The following is a 17033-nucleotide window of genomic DNA, read 5'->3' as shown; positions in this document are numbered from 1 at the left end:
TTCACCCGTCTCAAGTAGATTTTCACTTAAAATAAGTGGAAAAATCTGCCAGTGGAACAAGATTGTTTTGCTTGTAATGAGAAGATAAATCTTGTCCCACTGGCAGATTTTTCTACTTATTTCAAGTGAAAATGTACTTGAAACTGGTGAAAATGGTCAAATAACAAGTTATTTTTCTGGTAATGACTCTTGTTTTAAGTGTAATGAGAATTTTTGACTAAAAATGAGACATTTTAACTAGAAATAAGACAAATATTCCTGGTAAGATTTTGAGTTTTTGCAGTGAGCGAGACTGCATTTGAAAAAGTTCCAATTTTCTTGACCACACAGATAAACTACATAGCAGACTTCTGTGATGAGTATTTGCTGGACGTGTTGATTGATACTCTAGTTAAGTTCTGTGACTCGTAACCTTGCCATACCTTAGCTTCCACTGAATTGACGCCACTGAATCAATGTACGTGTTCTGGTCCAACAGCTGATGACACCTAACGTTAGGTCCCACTTTATCTCACAAATTCATTTTTTTAAGTCATAAAATGTTGTGCTTGTTTACCACTTATATGGACATTTAAATTTTTTCACTTTTGCAGTTCAAGTCACTGAATGTGTCTCGCCTCATGAGAGTTATGTCAGACCTGGCACCGTCTTCCACACATGATGCAACATTCATGTCAAAAGCCAGAGACCAGTGAAGTTACCTAGCAGCTTATGATTGGTCATTCCAAGTGTGATTGCAGCACCAGGGACGTTCCCCCTCAACTCTGGCAGATAACATCACAGGAAGCACAGAGAGAAAGCAGAAGCTGCAGCAAATAATGAGCTGGTCAATGTGCACAACTGATCTACCCAAAACGATGCAAATGCCCTCCAGCGGTGGGCCGGTCCAAACTCTGGTGCTGGTAGAGTCATTACTACAAGAAGTAGGTTCCACACCTCTTGGCCTGGTCCCATTTTGGTCTTTTTCTTTTTATTCTCTTTTTTTTGGGCTGGGAGAATAACCAAATCTGCTCGCGAGCCTGTTTTATTGTGATACCATATTGAAAATATCATCGTGCAGACGTTCTCGGATGTGTCATAAGTTACACGATGAACACAAGAATTTTTGCACTTTGTCCCCAGAATGTCATGACTTTTCGGTTAAAACACATAAAACCCAGTACTTAATACAATAAACAGGTTTTTAGTGTAGTGCTCTTGATTACAATCAACAATTTTGTAAACGTATGTAAAATAACCCAGATCCGTGAATGTTTGTTAGACTAATATGAAGCGGTTGGACATTCAGAGGTCTAATTAATACATTGACCCAGACGCGCGCGCATGCGCACACGGTGCATGATGTGTCTGATCTGGGGACAGTAAAAACCTGCAGGACATGGAGCACATGTCGTCTCCAGTCAGATTCCGCAGCGGTAAAAAAGGTAAGTTTATAACACTGACACCACATTTACACATTTTTACTACATGTTTGATACTGGTTGTTTAAAATCAGAGGCTTATTTCAGAAAATAGAAATCACTCCACCTGCTAGCTTTTAATATTCCCAGAGGAAGTTATTTACATTTAAACCCCTTTTTTTTTTTTTTTTTTTTTTAAGTATTTCTGGTCCTTCACATTCTCACGTTTTGCTTCTTCTTTTCAAACGAGTCTCCTAAAGCGTTTTGTGTTTTATTATAATGACCGCTTCTTTATGTTGCCATAGCAACATGTGTCTGTTCCCTTATGCGCACAAGCCTGGTTTAACATTTGTTCTTTTGGGATTCAATTTAAAAGCTGCAATGCTGTCAGAGAAGCAGGTAGGACAAGTTTGTAACATAAGTCTCTAAATGTTGTTTGTTATAGCATGTGTTTGTTTCTTAAGAGTTAAATCCGCACCCCCACCCTCTTAGAGCATTAAGGCTGATTTATGGTTCCGCGTTACACAGACGCAGAACCTACGCAGCCTACGGTGCGCGTCGCTGCGTACCTTACGCCGTAGGCGACGCCGTCGATTCAACGCGGAACCATAAATAAGGCTTAATTAGACCCCGGGCTAAGCTGCTCCCAAGCCTTCTGGGTAATGAGAGCAGACAGGTGAGGCAGGTCACGTGACCCCTGATGAAGCAGGAAGATACACTGATGCTTTCTGTTCACAACATAGTTTGTTCGTCTGCAGCCGGACGTTCAGCTTCCTCACTGAGGAGAACTTATCAGATCTGAAGTTACAGTTTGGAAATTGGAAAACACACCAAAAAATGATGTTGTTCAGATGCATTTTCATCTGAATCATTTTTTAAAATCTTTTCACCCATGAAAATACAGCCTTGCCTTAGGTTTTCACTTCTGACCCACTAGCTTCCACCTGCAGGGCATCGCTTTTCTTTTTTCTTCCCTGGACAGATGGACGGGGCCTTTGTAGTGTTATAATGAGATCAGAGAGCAGATCTAATCAGCGAAGAAAAGGGTGCACTAAAAAAACTCAAGCAGAAAATAGACCTAATTTTCACTCTAAATGTGTTTTCACACACACATTGACTTGCATGTACACCGGTATTTTTTTTAATGTTTTCTCGTCTGATGATCTGTCAGTCTGTTAGGTGGACTTACACTGGATAAAACCTCGAAACAGGAAAAGGTGGGACAATATGGATAATAAAGATAAATAAATAAATATTTCTTATTTATTTATTTATTTAAAGGTTTAGATAACAGGGACAATGCGCATTAATAACACATTTAAACAAATGTAAAATGTGTCGGAATTAGCCAAAAAGGCTATTTTGCATCCTCTGTCCCTGGACTGGTGTAAAAATAGTCAACCTAAAAGAAAAAAATATTAGATACAATCAATAAAACATTTCTTACATTTACTTTTATTACTTTGTAGTCAATGTGAACCTAAAACATTAAATAAGTCTATTTTTAATATCAACTTATGTTCATGTTGTAATATACATCTGTTTTTGCATTTCAGACCTGCAATGAATTCTGACAAAGTTGTTACAGAGGTAATTGAGTGCCAGGAGGAAGATTAATGCAAAACAAAAACAAAGACATTATAGTAAACAGGTTATTACAAAAGCAGTATACAAGAAAGGCCGAGCCTTTGAGGAGCAACGGCAGACAGGTTAGCTCCACTTTATTAACACATGCACAAGGAAATGCGCTTTAAAACTAATGTACTTTAAAGACAGGTTGTAAAGGATTCACATATTTATGTCTACAACACTCAGTATCGTAAACCAGTTTAAGGAACCTGGAAGAAATGTCATGTGTCACGGGTGAGATCTCAGAAAGCTCTCTGATATCCAACCGCTCAGACAGCATTGCATCATGAACCATTAAGGATTGGCAATATGACAAAATGGTCACGGGACTGGCGTTAGTTACACTCACATTTGCTATTTAAAACTCTACTTGGCTGAGAGACATCTGGGTTGGACCATGCTTTGTCAGCAACCGGTCTAATATCCATGCTCTGCCAGTGTAATGTTGCACCAGGGACCTTGACGAAGGTAGTTTAAGCTTCTGTGACGGCAGCATTCATTTAGAGAAGTGTTTTGAGATTTCCAAGCAACATAAGAGGCTTTTGACGTCATTGCTTGGTACCCTCAGTGCTGGAACATCATGTACATGTTTTAGGAAGGAATAGCAACAAATTAAGTGGTAAAAGCTTTACTGTTCCATTTTTTTTAAATGTAAAAATGGGTAGATATTGACAGATAACACCAAAAATATGAAATATCTTGGGTACATACTGTCTGGAAACAAATTAAGTGTTTTTCCCCATGATTTCCCATATTGACCCACGCTTTTTACATTTGGAGGTGATGTTTTATTGATCGGAGTCCTGGCTGATCAGGAGAGCAAGTTTGAAAAATAGAATCCTACCTTTGTTTTGCAGGCTTGACTTTGTTTGCTGATCAGCCTTTGTCTTGGGTTCACCTGACTATAAACGTGAAATTATAAGAGCACCTCAGGCTACATGACAAGACATGACTCCTGTCAGTCCTTGTTTATTAGAATTATCATCACTTGATAAAGATAAATGTAATAGGAAAAAGTAAAACATTGCTTTTTAATGCTTTTAGCTTCTTAGTTCTTGACATTTCAAAAATGCAATTGAAGTGGCTTCATTTTCCAGGCGGATCAGTACACAGAAAGACTTCCTGTTTAGTACCGAGTAGAAGTGAGACATGTTTTGGAGACTTTTGTTCATCTGTGAAACACTGTACTCAAAAAGACCAAAAGTGTGTCACCGGGTGCCAGTCCAAAAAACATGTCAAAAAATCCAAATCCGACAGCACTCACTGTAAGTACAAAACTTTTAAGGCATAGTTAAATCACTGCACAGCAGCAGAGAATCGGACGCTTTTCAGCTTACAGCCGTCCTCAGCGATGAATGAATAAGTGGGTGTCTCCCATTTAACAGAAGCCAGCTGACTCTGATCGACTCTAAACCAATCAGAATAAACACCATACATCAATCATGGAATAAGAAGTACAATGAAAATATTTAAATACAATAGAGAAAATAGAAAATATGAGTACATCATAGAAAAATAGTAAATTGATACAAATAGAAGAATATTTAAGTCGGCCACTTCACAAAAAACATGTCACAAACCCAAGAATCAAAAATAAAAAATACAAGATAATATGCATAGATCCATAGTGGCGTAGTAGAGTAGTGGAGTAGATATGTGACTGTGAAAATGGTCCATACCACGTCTGTACACGTCCTTTTTCTATTTGTATCAATTTACTATTTTTCTATGATGTACTCATATTTTCTATTTTCTCTATTGTATTTAAATATTTTCATTGTACTTCTTATTCCATGATTGATGTATGGTGTTTATTCTGATTGGTTTAGAGTCGATCAGAGTCAGCTGGCTTCTGTTAAATGGGAGACACCCACTTATTCATTCATCGCTGAGGACGGCTGTAAGCTGAAACGCGTCCGATTCTCTGCTGCTTTGCAGTGATTTAACTATGCATTAAAAGTTTTGTACTTACAGTGAGTGGTGTCGGATTTGGATTTTTTGACATGTTTTTTGGACTGGTACCCGGTGACACACTTTTGGTCTTTTTGAGTGAGCACGTCAAGTCTGTGAAACACTGTACTTAACCTCCTTACTTCTGTCATAGCAATCCAGTCTGTCCATCGAGGACCAGGATGACCTAAAGTCTCCTTACGCTATGAGAGATCTGCCGCCCGTCTCTCACTCTCCCCAACAGCTTCAAATGTCCGACCATCAAAAGGCTGAGGATGCTCTGACAACATCCAATGGAAGACTTCCCAGCTTTGCAGGAACTCCCCCTCCCTTCCGCCCCATCACCAGCCCCCCGATTGGCTCTCCAACGGTCCCTCCCAGACCAGCCCGCCCCAGACCCGACTCCCAGCCTCTGTCGCTGAGGAATCCACTGGTTTCTCAAGTGTCTTGGGACTCTCCCCTCAGCCCAGCCTCACGGCCGCGCAGCCCCTGGGGACGCTTTGACCCCTACGACTCTCCAGAGGTTGGTTTTTGGTCCTCTTAATAAAGTTGGCTCTACAAATTTTTCATACATTTGTGTACATTTACATGTGTGTAAAGCTAAACTTTAACATTATCTCTCTTACTATTAAAGTAGAAACTTTAATGGTAACAATTAAGATCTCCGCTCAGCACCTGATCATTTCTCTTCTTTTGCTTCTTTTGTTTTGAAGTAACAAGGAAAGGAGCCTGACAGTTAACTTCTAACCACTTCACTTAACTTCAAATCATTTTTCCAAATATGTTTGAGTCTCTGAACATGGAGGAGCCTTGCTTAAAATTACTGTAACTACTGAAAAAAACCTCTCAAATTAAACCTGAAAATCTCAATTTTTTTAGCCCAATAGATCAGACCCACATCTAGAAAAGACGTATGGTTTGAAAATGAACCTTGGGCATCCTGATCCAGTTGCATATCAAACTGCCTTCGCTGCATGCAGTTGTTTAGCGCTACGACCAATCAGAGCAACGGTCACGGTCACATATTCAGACTGATGAAAACGAGTCAGAAGGAAAGTGAGTTGTGCTGAAGTTTGATGGAGCGAGAGAGACAGCAGAATTTGACAATAACTGGCGTGCTAAAACACTCCACCAGTATCTTTCACATCAGGAACTGTTGTAACACAGCAGCTGCAGCTCACGTTAGACACATGTTCACACTCAGATTCCTTCTGGAATAACTTATTTATTGTTGAGGAAGGTTTAGCAGATACCTCTCATCATTTGTAAATGAGATGGGCCTCATCCCCCACGATCCCTAAGAGACTGGGACGGAAGAGCTTCGTGGCCAACGTTTCTCTCAATTTCCTCTGCAAAAGTCACATTTCTTTCACTTGGTTCTCCCTCAGGCCGATCAATCGAGAGACAACAGCAGCTAATGTTTTCGTCAAGTCTCATTTTGCTACAAGCGGAGCTAATTCAATTCATTTCATGTCAGCTTCATTACAACAACACAGTTCAACTCGCTCCAAAGTAGTCCAAATAACAAAGTCAACAAGACAAGCTTCGCCAAGGAAACCGACAAATTGCATCAATTTTTTTGATACAATCCCCCTCCTGAGCATGCACCAGGTGACTGTGGAAAAAACCTGCCTTTAGCAGGAAGAAACCTCTGGCAGAACTAAGTGATAACTTAAACTTTTGACGTAGCCTGTTGCAAAACAGCAAATACATCTACCTTGCAAAGGAAAGGTTTGAGCGCCATCGTTCTAGATGTGGGTCTGATCTACCAGGATGAGCCATGCCACAAGCATGGTGCCAACATTTGTAGCTGCTTCTTTTCTGCTTGCATCATGTTGACTGTGTTTACTCCTGAGGTAAAACATCAACCTCTACATTAGCCATGGCAGCTGCATATCTACACGAGGCACGAAGGTTAGAGGTTTAGTGTCCATGAGTCAGCGGGTGTTAACCACACTGCTTGCTGCATGTTCATCAGAAGATGCATGTTGGTTATTTTCTGCCCAGTCGGTGTATGGGTTGTTACACCTCGGTTTCAGAGGAAACACGCCCTCACGGCCCAGGATGCTGCTGTGACAGACACGAGATGTTGATCACGATGAATTATTCTGGTTCCATGTCAAGCCACTTGAACTGTTAATAGTGTTTTGTTTGCACAGTAAGAGTGTTGAGTGACAGTTATTGATCAGCACGGGAGATACAGATTTACTTGTTCTGAAATTTCAAGTTCTTCATGTGTAACTGTCACAGCACAGTGGAAATATACGTATGATGTTTGTCTACTCCGTCTCCAGGACCAGGATAAGGAGTATGTGGGCTTTGCAACACTGCCCAACCAGGTTCACAGAAAGACAGTGAAGAAAGGCTTCACATTTACACTTATGGTGGCAGGTAAGTCCACCCATCCACCCCTCCACCCATCCACCCCTCCACCCCTCCACCCCTCCACCCATCCACCCCTCCACCCCCTAAATTGCTCCATCCAGATAGAGTGAATTTGGTTGTGGTTGTTTCAGATGTTCTTGTCCAGTTTTGTTCTTACATCCGTTCCCTCAGATTCCTGCAACTAAACTTGGATGTACATTCCAATAAAGGTTAGGATAAATGATAACATGCCTCTGAAGTTTGACTTTTTGCACCATTACAATACTTATAGGCAACTAGTCATCATATCTGCTGCTCTCTGAAACACATGTTAATGCTCAATAGTACACATATATGGTTCTTTAATATATTTGCATTATACTAAGATGCATTCATTTTCAATGGCTTTTGTCCTTAATGGCTTTTTTCCCCCTTACATTACTTTTACTTTTATACTTTAAGTAGTTTTGAAACCAGTACTTTTATACTTTTACTTGAGTAAAAAACTTGAGTTGATACTTCAACTTCTACAGGAGTATTTTTAAACTCTAGTATCTATACTTCTACCTGAGTAATGAATGTGAATACTTTTGACACCTCTGCTGAGGACACAAGAGCGGGACTCGACGAGGCAACACTGGGGCAGAGAACTGTAATGTGGAACGTAACCCCAGAGAGGCTAGGCTGCTCTTATAGGAGATGCAAACCTTTTTTTTCCTTTTTTTTTATTGTCAACAAACTCACGAGTGTGCTTCCGGCCTTTGCGGACATAAAGAGGAAACACAATCTCTATCGAGCTCAAAGCATTAGCGAGGACTCCTCCCACCCAGCCCACAAACCGTTAGTCTGGGATGTTCCTCCAGAACTATAAATATCATAGTATACCAGTGCACAATGCCCTATATTGTGGTAAACCAATCACATAATGTACAGGACTGTCTCAGAAAATTAGAATATAATGATTTTCTGTAATGCAATTACAAAAACAAAAATGTCATACATTCTGGATTCATTACAAATCAACTGAAATATTGCAAGCCTTTTATTATTTTAATATTGCTGATCATGGCTTACAGCTTAAGAAAACTCAAATATCCTATCTCAAAAAATTTGAATATTCTCGGAATCTTAATCTTAAACTGTAAAGCATGATCAGCAATATTAAAATAATAAAAGGCTTGCAATATTTCAGTTGATTTGTAATGAATCCAGAATGTATGACATTTTTGTTTTTTTAATTGCATTACAGGAAATAAAGAACTTTATCACAATATTCTAATTTTCTGAGACAGTCCTGTATACAGAGCCGTCTGGGAGATTTGCGAGGCCCTGTACGAAATGGCCGGGGGGGGGCCCTCGTGCGTGAGCGCGCGCAAAATTTTTGGGTTTTTTCCAAAAACCCAAAAACCCAACCCACGGCTGATTGAGACCCGGTCGGATTGGTGATTTTTCTAACAAATTTATCAAACAAGCCTTTCAGAGAGGCATTAAACTCTTCCATTATCTTTAGTTTTTTTCTTTTTTCATTCCCTGCAGGAAATTTCCTGAATCTGTCTCGTTCTCTCGACATTGTGTGACAGTTTGTTCCAACTCCACCCGTCTGGATCAGAGCAGCTTGTGTCTGCGCTTGGTCTGATCAGTTGTATTGAACAACAGACACGCGCATCATTGCACATATATTTATGGATATGCACAGACTAGTACACATTTAGGTTTGTAATGAAACGTGACTGTTGATATTTATAAGAGAAAAAACGAAGAAAAAAAAAATTTAATTTTTTTTTTTTTTTTTTTCAAAAACGGCCCATAGCGCGAGGCCCCTCGGGGCGCGAGGCCCCGTGCGGTCGCACGGTTCGCACACCCCTTGCGGCGGCCCTACCTGTATATATCAAACTTTAAATACTAATCTGGACAAAAGCATCAAAAAATTCCACAAAACTGAGCTTATAATGTAGATGCAGCTGTAGCCTCTATATCTGGTCACACCCACTGTATCTGCTGCTGTTAGACTGCACTTTATTCCCCCGGACTAGTTGTATGTGTAAAATTGAAAATAATATAATTTAATCTAATATAATTTAATTAAACTAATGAAGCAAACCACTGTTTGGAATCGTTTTTTTTTTTGCTCTTTTATTCTGAATGAATATAACAATTGCAACAAAGCAACCAAGAGGCAAATAAACACATAAACTAAATTAAATTCCCAGTCACTGTCATGACATCAGAATCTGATGGTTTTCCACCACTGACTGTTCAGTCAGTCAGTCATAGCCGTGGATGAGCAGCTGTTCCCCTCCAAAAGCGTATTGCTGGTTTATCTGGTACACGCCTGGTAAACCAGACAAATTCAATTTGCCTCCCATTCTCCAAAAGTTCTGGCTTGTGAGCGACGTGAAGATCAAGTAAAGGGTCAATGACTATCCACATCCGGGACGGATGAACATCATGGCTGCCCACAAGCCCAGAGCTTAGGACACAGGGGAGTGACGGGCTTGATGAAGTCTCTCTTATTTTTATTTAGGCTTTCTTCAATTTTGCTGAAATCAAAGAAGGCCTAATTTGGAAAAAGTCACAAAATTCAGACATATTATTTCATCACTTTTCACGTGCTGTTTTGAAAGGAAAAAGAAGACCAAATATTCATGTAACAGGTCTAATTTGCAGTTATAAAGGTGGGAGGTCAAATTGACCTCATGGCAGTTCCAGGAAGAATGGCACTGTTAGCAGTTTTGGTATTAATTATCTTCTTATTCCAGAGAGGATCGTTTAAGTTCAACTACGTAAAGATTATTGTTCTTCTTTTTATCAGAAATGATCCTGTTTATTCAGAAAAACTGAGCCAAACTATTTTTAAAAGGAAATGATGCCATAAATTCAGAACAACAGAACATTCTATTTCTGTTATTCAAGTAAATGAAATACCCTTCTGTAAGTTCACATGAAGGCAGGTTGTTTGTTTCTCCTCAAATACTGCATGTCATCCTCTTAAGTTTCTCAGAAAAGGGAAACAAACTAAACCAAACATTTGGTTCAGTTGTGTTTGCTTTTTGAAGAGCTTGAGAAAAGTACTTTAAGTGGATGACGATACTGAGACGGTGCAGCTTGAAGCTACACCCCCCCACACTGGTCCCTGGGCGTCTGCACTGTCTGCATGTAGAAAACATCATAAACGCTATCAGGGATGATTTTGATTTCTTACCCTTGTCGTCTGTAGGGGAGACTGGCCTCGGCAAATCCACACTCATCAACACTCTGTTCCTCACCAACCTCTACAAGGACAGGAAAGTTCCAAATGCTGAAGGTGAGATTTCTGTAGGAAATGGCTTTAAAGCAGCACTATGTAACTTTTCCACCTTAATATCATATTTCAAGAGTCATTGTGATGGTACATCAACTTCCAACAGGTTTAATGAACCTCTGTCGTGGTCTGAGGGGTCTGTATCACCTTCACTGGCACTATGTAACTTTGAGGAGCATGGTAGGAACCCTGCCACACTAAAAAACTACACATTTTTACGGCTTTGACTGCTTTACGGCATACGTCACTTCCCCCTCCTTCCCGATTCGTAGTGGAGACGAAAATGGGCGGGGCGTGGAGCAAAAAGCTCAGCAGAAGCTGGTATCATGGCCGAAGCAGCAAAAAAAACTAATAAAATAATGAAATTTTATCGGAGGAGGCGATAAAAAAAGAAAGCGGGAGAGTAACAAGCTAAATGCCCGGACAAAAAAAAAAAATGCCCGGTACTTACCGGTACTTGTAATCATTACTTTCCGTTATTCTGTAACCATGGTAACCCGTTGCTGTGTTGTAGCTGCAGGAGCTCCACACAACAGACGTGGGGAAAAGATCGCTAATGGTTTAACTTTTCACTGCTGAAGAACCACGGAGGTCAAGTATCTGATATAACAGAGTAAAAGAGTGAAAGAGTCACTCACACGGACTGGGCTCGGATCATTCACACGGGTTTTATTCCCCACTTCTCCAGCTCAACGCAGTTGCTGGCCAGCTCTCTGCGGTGCAATTAACCCCAATCTTCAGATAAAACTAGTTTGTTGAGGAAATGATATTAACTCTATTTGTAGCTGCAGAGGGAAAAAATAATCTCACGAGGAAAACAAAAATATTGCTCACACCTCGGAACCTCTTCAGCATAATATAGCGGTCAAAAAAAAAGAAAAGAGAAGTAAGAGGGATACAAAACATGTAGTGTATGTGGTACTATTATACTAATTTATTGAAACACATGGCGAGTCAAACATTTACCAAAGCAGCTGCCAAACACTCCTAAACAAGGTAGCCGGAGACGGTGGTTCTGCAGAACTGCGGCAGTAAATCCTTTCTAAAGAGTGGAGCTGGAAGGAGTGGAAATCTTTAGTAGGGATTTCATATGGATCCAACCCGTTAATAATCATTATTTTCTCCATATACCGCTCCCTGGCTCCCTTGTTTAAGGTATCCAGTTCCAGTTCCTTTCCAGCAGTTTAACATCTTTTTTTTGCGTTCCGTCTGTTCACTTGGTGAAACAGAAAAGTAGTTTTGAAAGTCCGTCCTGTCTTCTCTCAAAACAAACACGCGACGGGACAAGATCTTTCCGGCAGTATGCGCTGGTGCTCATGGGAAATGTAGTGTTCTTTCTGGTAAAGCACTACCGCTTTTGTCCAAAGGAGCCGCCAAAATCAACAAAAGCTGAAAGTTACATTGTGCTGCTTTAAAAAAGAAAAGAAACACAAATACAGCTTCCATTTGTTAGCGGTGTAGTTACGTCGCACGTGCTTGTCCCTGCAGAGCGGATCAATCAGACCATCGACATCCTCAAACACAACGTGGGAATCGAGGAGAAAGGAGTCAAACTGATGCTCTCCATCATAGACACACCGGGGTTCGGAGATGCAGTCAACAACACTGAGAGGTGATGTCATCAACATGCGGCCCAATCCCAATACACCCCCTACTTTTCTTCACTAACCCTACTTTCTTTCACTCGCCCTTCTTTTCTTCACTACCCCTAAAAAAGAAGGGACAGATTTTAGGGCACTTGAAATCTTCCCAGGGGCCTGTCCCAATACTCCCCCTCGTTTTCATCCCTACTCCTAATCAGGAAGCTGAGAGCCAAAAGCTGTTTTAATTTCAGCTGTAGCGCTGTTAATATGGCACTTTATTACGTTTTAATATTTTTTCAGGCATAAAGGTAACCTTAAGATCCCCAACCTGGGCTCAGTTTATCCAAATAACGCCTGTTAAGAAATTTGACCCGATGTTTTCGGGAGTGAGAAGAGCCGCCGGTCCGGGGCGCAGCAGCAGCAGCAGCAGCTCACGTACAGACGCTGTCGTCCCGGGGAGAAACCTGCAGAACTGTTGAGAATTACCGCTGGCTGAAATAAATAATTTAGGAAGATAAATGTTGGTTTAATAGATGAAATCTAACAGTTGTAGCTACGCCTGTTAAGAAATTTGCTCCGAAAATTTCGGGATTACTGTCAGCCTGCCGGCTCTGGAGCTGATTTATGGGTCCGCGTTAAATCGACGCAGAGCCTACGGCGTAGGGTACGGCGTACGGCGTACGGCGCGCGTCGCCGCGTAACCTATGCCGTAGGCTCTGCGTTGGTGTAACGCGGAACCATAAATCAGCCTTTATCCTGGCGAGGTTGCCAAAACGGGCAAAAAAGTGATTATGTACATTCACTGAGTGAACATTATGAAAGTAAAATATATATTTCTAGCTAGAAATGTAATCAAAACGCATTTTTATGCAGAAACTAACTCAAAATATTGATTTTATTCACAAAAAAATAAGACATGTCCGCCATGTTTTTTTTTTGGATTCAGTCCGCAAATGACGACGAACAGCATTCTGGGAAATTTTTCTAGCCCTCGATCCGTAGGGTGCATCTGAAATCCCTCGCTCTGAAGGGCCGATTGATAACCACTCTCCCTCCTTTTCCCCACTCCCCCTAGGTGAAAAGAGGAATTGGGACACCACTACCCTCACGGGAACGCGCAAAATTTAGGGGTAGGGCTGAAAAGTAGGGGTAGGGGGAGTATTGGGACAGGCCCGCAGTCACACAGCTCCTGGTGATTCAGATCCTGGTGACTCCATGATAACAAAGTGTCCTTTTGGGGGCACTGATAGGCTGCAGACTCCTGCAGCTCACTCCAACCATGACATCACAAGCACAAAGAACAGACTGTTGTAAAATCTTTCCACCCGGTTTATTGTTTCCTCACAGAGAAGGTTGTGTGTGTGTGTGTTTGAAACAGCTGGAAGCACATAGAGGACTACATAGACCAGCAGTTTGAACAATTTTTCAAAGATGAGAGCGGGCTGAATAGAAAGAACATCCAGGACAACAGAGTCCACTGCCTTCTCTACTTCATCTCTCCATTCGGTCACGGGTACGTTCATGCTACATGGAGACTCCAGTGTTGCAAACCCCTCAGCTGCGACTTATGCAAGGTGTTTCATGGTGTTTGTGTGTCAGTCTCCGTCCTCTGGATGTGGAGTGTCTGATGGCTTTGCATGAAAAGGTCAACATCATTCCTCTGCTGGCCAAAGCCGACAGCTTGACGCACGAGGAGCTCTGCAGGAAGAAGATGAAGGTACATGAACACCAACTATCATCCCCCTTGACAGAGTTGTTATCCATTAACTTCTGACATACAGGACTGTCTCAGAAAATTAGAATATTGTGATAAAGTTCTTTATTTTCTTTAAAGGTATTGTGACATCATTTTTAACATGCTTTTAACACTATTAAAAGTCTTGGCCAACATCCCTCAAATGTGTCTAAAAGAGTGTAACAAGAAAAACTTCACTCTAGTACTCCATTCCTGGCTTTTTATTACAGTGTTTTTTTGCGCCGTGAAAAATGCTTCCTTTCCCCCCTTTCCTGTCAATCATTGCTCCGCTCCTCCTCCAAACCTCCTCCTCCTCCAGCCATACGCTCACAGCGGCGTCGGAGAGTTAAGCCGGGAGCGACAGGCGAAGCATGCACGGAAAAGCAGCAGGGCGAACCACAGCAAACAATCATAAAAATAAAGGCATGCAAGCAGCACTGTCCCCTTATCTTAAGTCCAGTCAGTGGCCGCGGGTCTTCTTAGCAGTTTTCCTCCGGTGATTAGAACAAAAGAGGCTCTAAACAGCTCCGTGTTAAGCCTGATTTATGGTTCCGCGTTAAATCGACGCAGAGCCTACGCCGTAGGGTTCAGCGTATGGTGCGCGTCGCCGCATAACCCTACGCCGTAGGCTCTGCGTCGGTGTAACGCGGAACCATAAATCAACCTTTATGGTGCACTGGAGAGGAGCGGAGGCAGGAGCTGGGTGGAGGGGGCGGTGATCTAGCGGGCCCTGACGTCACGGCCCGCCACCAAACCAGGTGCGCCGTTTTTGCACAGTTATGCGGAAAATCCCAGAAAGCACACAATACACTGAATGTTAAAAGTTTGTTGTTTTTTGGGTGTAATTGATGTCAAGACACCCAACAAAACACAAAAAATCAAGAAAAATGTGTTTTTCATGTCACAATCCCTTTAAGATTAAGATTCACAGAATATTCAAATTTTTTGAGATAGGATATTTGAGTTTTCTTAAGCTGTAAGCCATGATCAGCAATATTAAAATAATAAAAGGCTTGCAATATTTCAGTTGATTTGTAATGAATCCAGAATGTATGACATTTTTGTTTTTGTAATTGCATTACAGAAAATCACAATATTCTAATTTTCTGAGACAGTCCTGTATTTCATTAAAAATGACTTATATTTCCTAAAAAGATTGACTATTTGCCTCTTCACCTCAAATATTTCAATTGCAACGTGTTTATATGTTCCAGATCAGAGAAGACATCAGGCGGTTAGGGATAAACATCTACCAGTTTCCGGAGTGTGAGTCCGATGACGATGAAGACTTCAAGGCCCACGAAGAACTCCTCAGGGTTTGGCCTTTAATTTATAGATGAATCATGGATGAAACCTGTCGTCTGTGCCGTATCAGTGCTGACACTTTCACGTCTCTCCCTGCAGGACAGCATCCCTTTTGCCGTGATTGGAAGTAACGTCCAGATGGAGAGCAAAGGTCACAAGTTCAGGGGGCGGTCCTACCCGTGGGGCGTGGTAGATGGTACTACACCCAAACACACACCTAACAGATTTGGATTCTTCTCAGTTGGCTCAAATTGTTTTTTTTCCAGTGTTGTTGTGGTTCAGTTCCCTGATTGTGTTGACAGTGGAGAATCCGGAGCACTCGGACTTCCTGCTGCTCAGGAACATGTTGGTGAGGACACACATGCAGGATCTGAAGGACGTGACGCGGGAGACGCACTATGAGAACTACAGGGCCCAGTGCATCCAGAGCATGACGCGCCGGATGGTGCTGGAGAAAAAACGTAGGTGGGTGGAGACAAAATGCAAAACTTTCAAATGATTAGACTTTTCAAAATGTGTATGTTCTTAAAAACAGAAGAAGATAACCCATCCCCCCCCCCTGTGATAACTTTGGATGAAGTCACGTGGCCTGTGTTCTTGTCTGTTATCTGTTTGTGGATGTGCTATGTAGCTTGCACGAGAAGTACAGAGAGGAGAGCGAGGTAGCTTTTCCTCTGCCGATGGCAGCTATTGACACTGAGAAGGAGAGGCAGATCTTTGAGAAAGATGAAGAGGTGCGCATCTTCTTCTGTGGCCCATTCATTTATCCAGTCCCACAGTTACAGAGGTAATCAGAAAACTGCTTTGTTTCTTCCTGTCTGTAGCTGAGGAGGATGCAGGAGGTGCTGGAGAGGATTCAGGAGCAGATGCAACACAGCAATACAAGCAGCTGCTGACTCTCCCATGACCCCCCACCCCCCTTCCCCTTCCTGAATCCCCCCAAACAGATGAGCCGGACCTGGAGATAGACCCAGACTCACCCCAACCCCCCCTTTACTCTGACCTGGACCCTAGGAATGGGCGATATTTTACCGTTCACGATATACCGTCAAAATAATTCCCCACGGTAAGAATTTGTCACATCGCGGTAAAAACGATAAATTCCCGTTGATGACGTTTTTGTGTAAAGCTGATTTATGGTTCTGCGTTAAATCCACGCACAACGTACGTGAAGGAAGGAAGGAAGGAAATGAGCCAGAAAGAAAGAAAGAAAGAAATGAGCCTGAAAGAAAGAAAGAAAAGAAAGAAAGAAATGAGCCAGAAAGAAAGAAAGAAAGAAATGAGCCAGAAAGAAAGAAAGAAAGAAAGAAATTAGCCAGAAAGAAAGAAAGAAAGAAAGAAAGAAAGAAATTAGCCAGAAAGAAAGAAAGAAAGAAATGAGCCAGAAAGAAAGAAAGAAGTTTTGGGGGCTCCAAAGACTGAATGTGGTGATAGATTTATAGTTAAAAAGGTCGAGTTGAATTGGTATTTTTTTTTAAATCGTCATCGGGATAAATGCCAGAAATGATCGTGATCATTTTTTTAGTCCATACCGCCCATCCCTACTGGACCACCATTAGTATATTTTCATGGTGCAACACTGCCACTTAGTGGTGAATGTAGCCAAGTTAGATTTTTGAACTTCAATTTTGATGCTTTGCTATTTGTGTCAACTGGATTTTATATCTCACGTAAATGTTATTTTCCTTTTTTGTAAAGTAAAAGAATAAATAAACAAACTTCCTGAATGCATAAATGTTTCTTTACATGTGTACTCAAGACCCATG

At 41.5% G+C, this 17033-nt stretch overlaps 1 protein-coding gene across 5 annotated transcripts; it reads left to right on the top strand.

Annotated features, from left to right (window-relative positions):
* Positions 1-1342: 1342 nt before the first annotated feature.
* LOC133459604 (septin-5-like) lies at positions 1343-16419 on the top strand. Of its 5 annotated transcripts, XM_061739723.1 has the most exons (14): positions 1351-1424; positions 1777-1799; positions 2957-2990; positions 5134-5502; positions 7274-7370; positions 10561-10647; positions 12133-12256; positions 13606-13740; positions 13827-13944; positions 15177-15278; positions 15367-15463; positions 15570-15732; positions 15899-16001; positions 16092-16419. In XM_061739723.1, the coding sequence occupies exons 3-14, from the start codon at positions 2964-2966 to the stop codon at positions 16161-16163; spliced, it is 1494 nt and encodes a 497-aa protein (XP_061595707.1). In that variant the 5' UTR covers positions 1351-1424; positions 1777-1799; positions 2957-2963; the 3' UTR covers positions 16164-16419. The 5 variants fall into 5 exon arrangements, 4 of the variants coding, with proteins under 4 accessions (XP_061595706.1, XP_061595707.1, XP_061595708.1 ...); XR_009784058.1 differs by lacking the exon at positions 2957-2990 and having other exon boundaries at positions 1343-1424; positions 15570-15728; XM_061739722.1 differs by lacking the exon at positions 2957-2990 and having other exon boundaries at positions 1343-1424; positions 16092-16417.
* Positions 16420-17033: the final 614 nt, after the last annotated feature.

This window comes from Cololabis saira, chromosome 14 (genome assembly GCF_033807715.1).
Source record: "Cololabis saira isolate AMF1-May2022 chromosome 14, fColSai1.1, whole genome shotgun sequence".
Lineage (NCBI taxonomy): Eukaryota > Metazoa > Chordata > Actinopteri > Beloniformes > Belonidae > Cololabis > Cololabis saira.
The sequence above is the reverse complement of the archived record's forward strand: the minus strand, read 5'-3'. Positions and strand labels throughout refer to the sequence as shown.

Coding starts and splice junctions, on each gene's coding strand:
- LOC133459604 (XM_061739722.1), top strand. CDS start 1,379: ATGGAGCACATGTCGTCTCCAGTCAGATTCCGCAGCGGTAAAAAAG. Junction 1,425..1,776: donor ATTCCGCAGCGGTAAAAAAG/GTAAGTTTATAA, acceptor TCAATTTAAAAG/CTGCAATGCTGTCAGAGAAG. Junction 12,257..13,605: donor GCAGTCAACAACACTGAGAG/GTGATGTCATCA, acceptor TGTTTGAAACAG/CTGGAAGCACATAGAGGACT.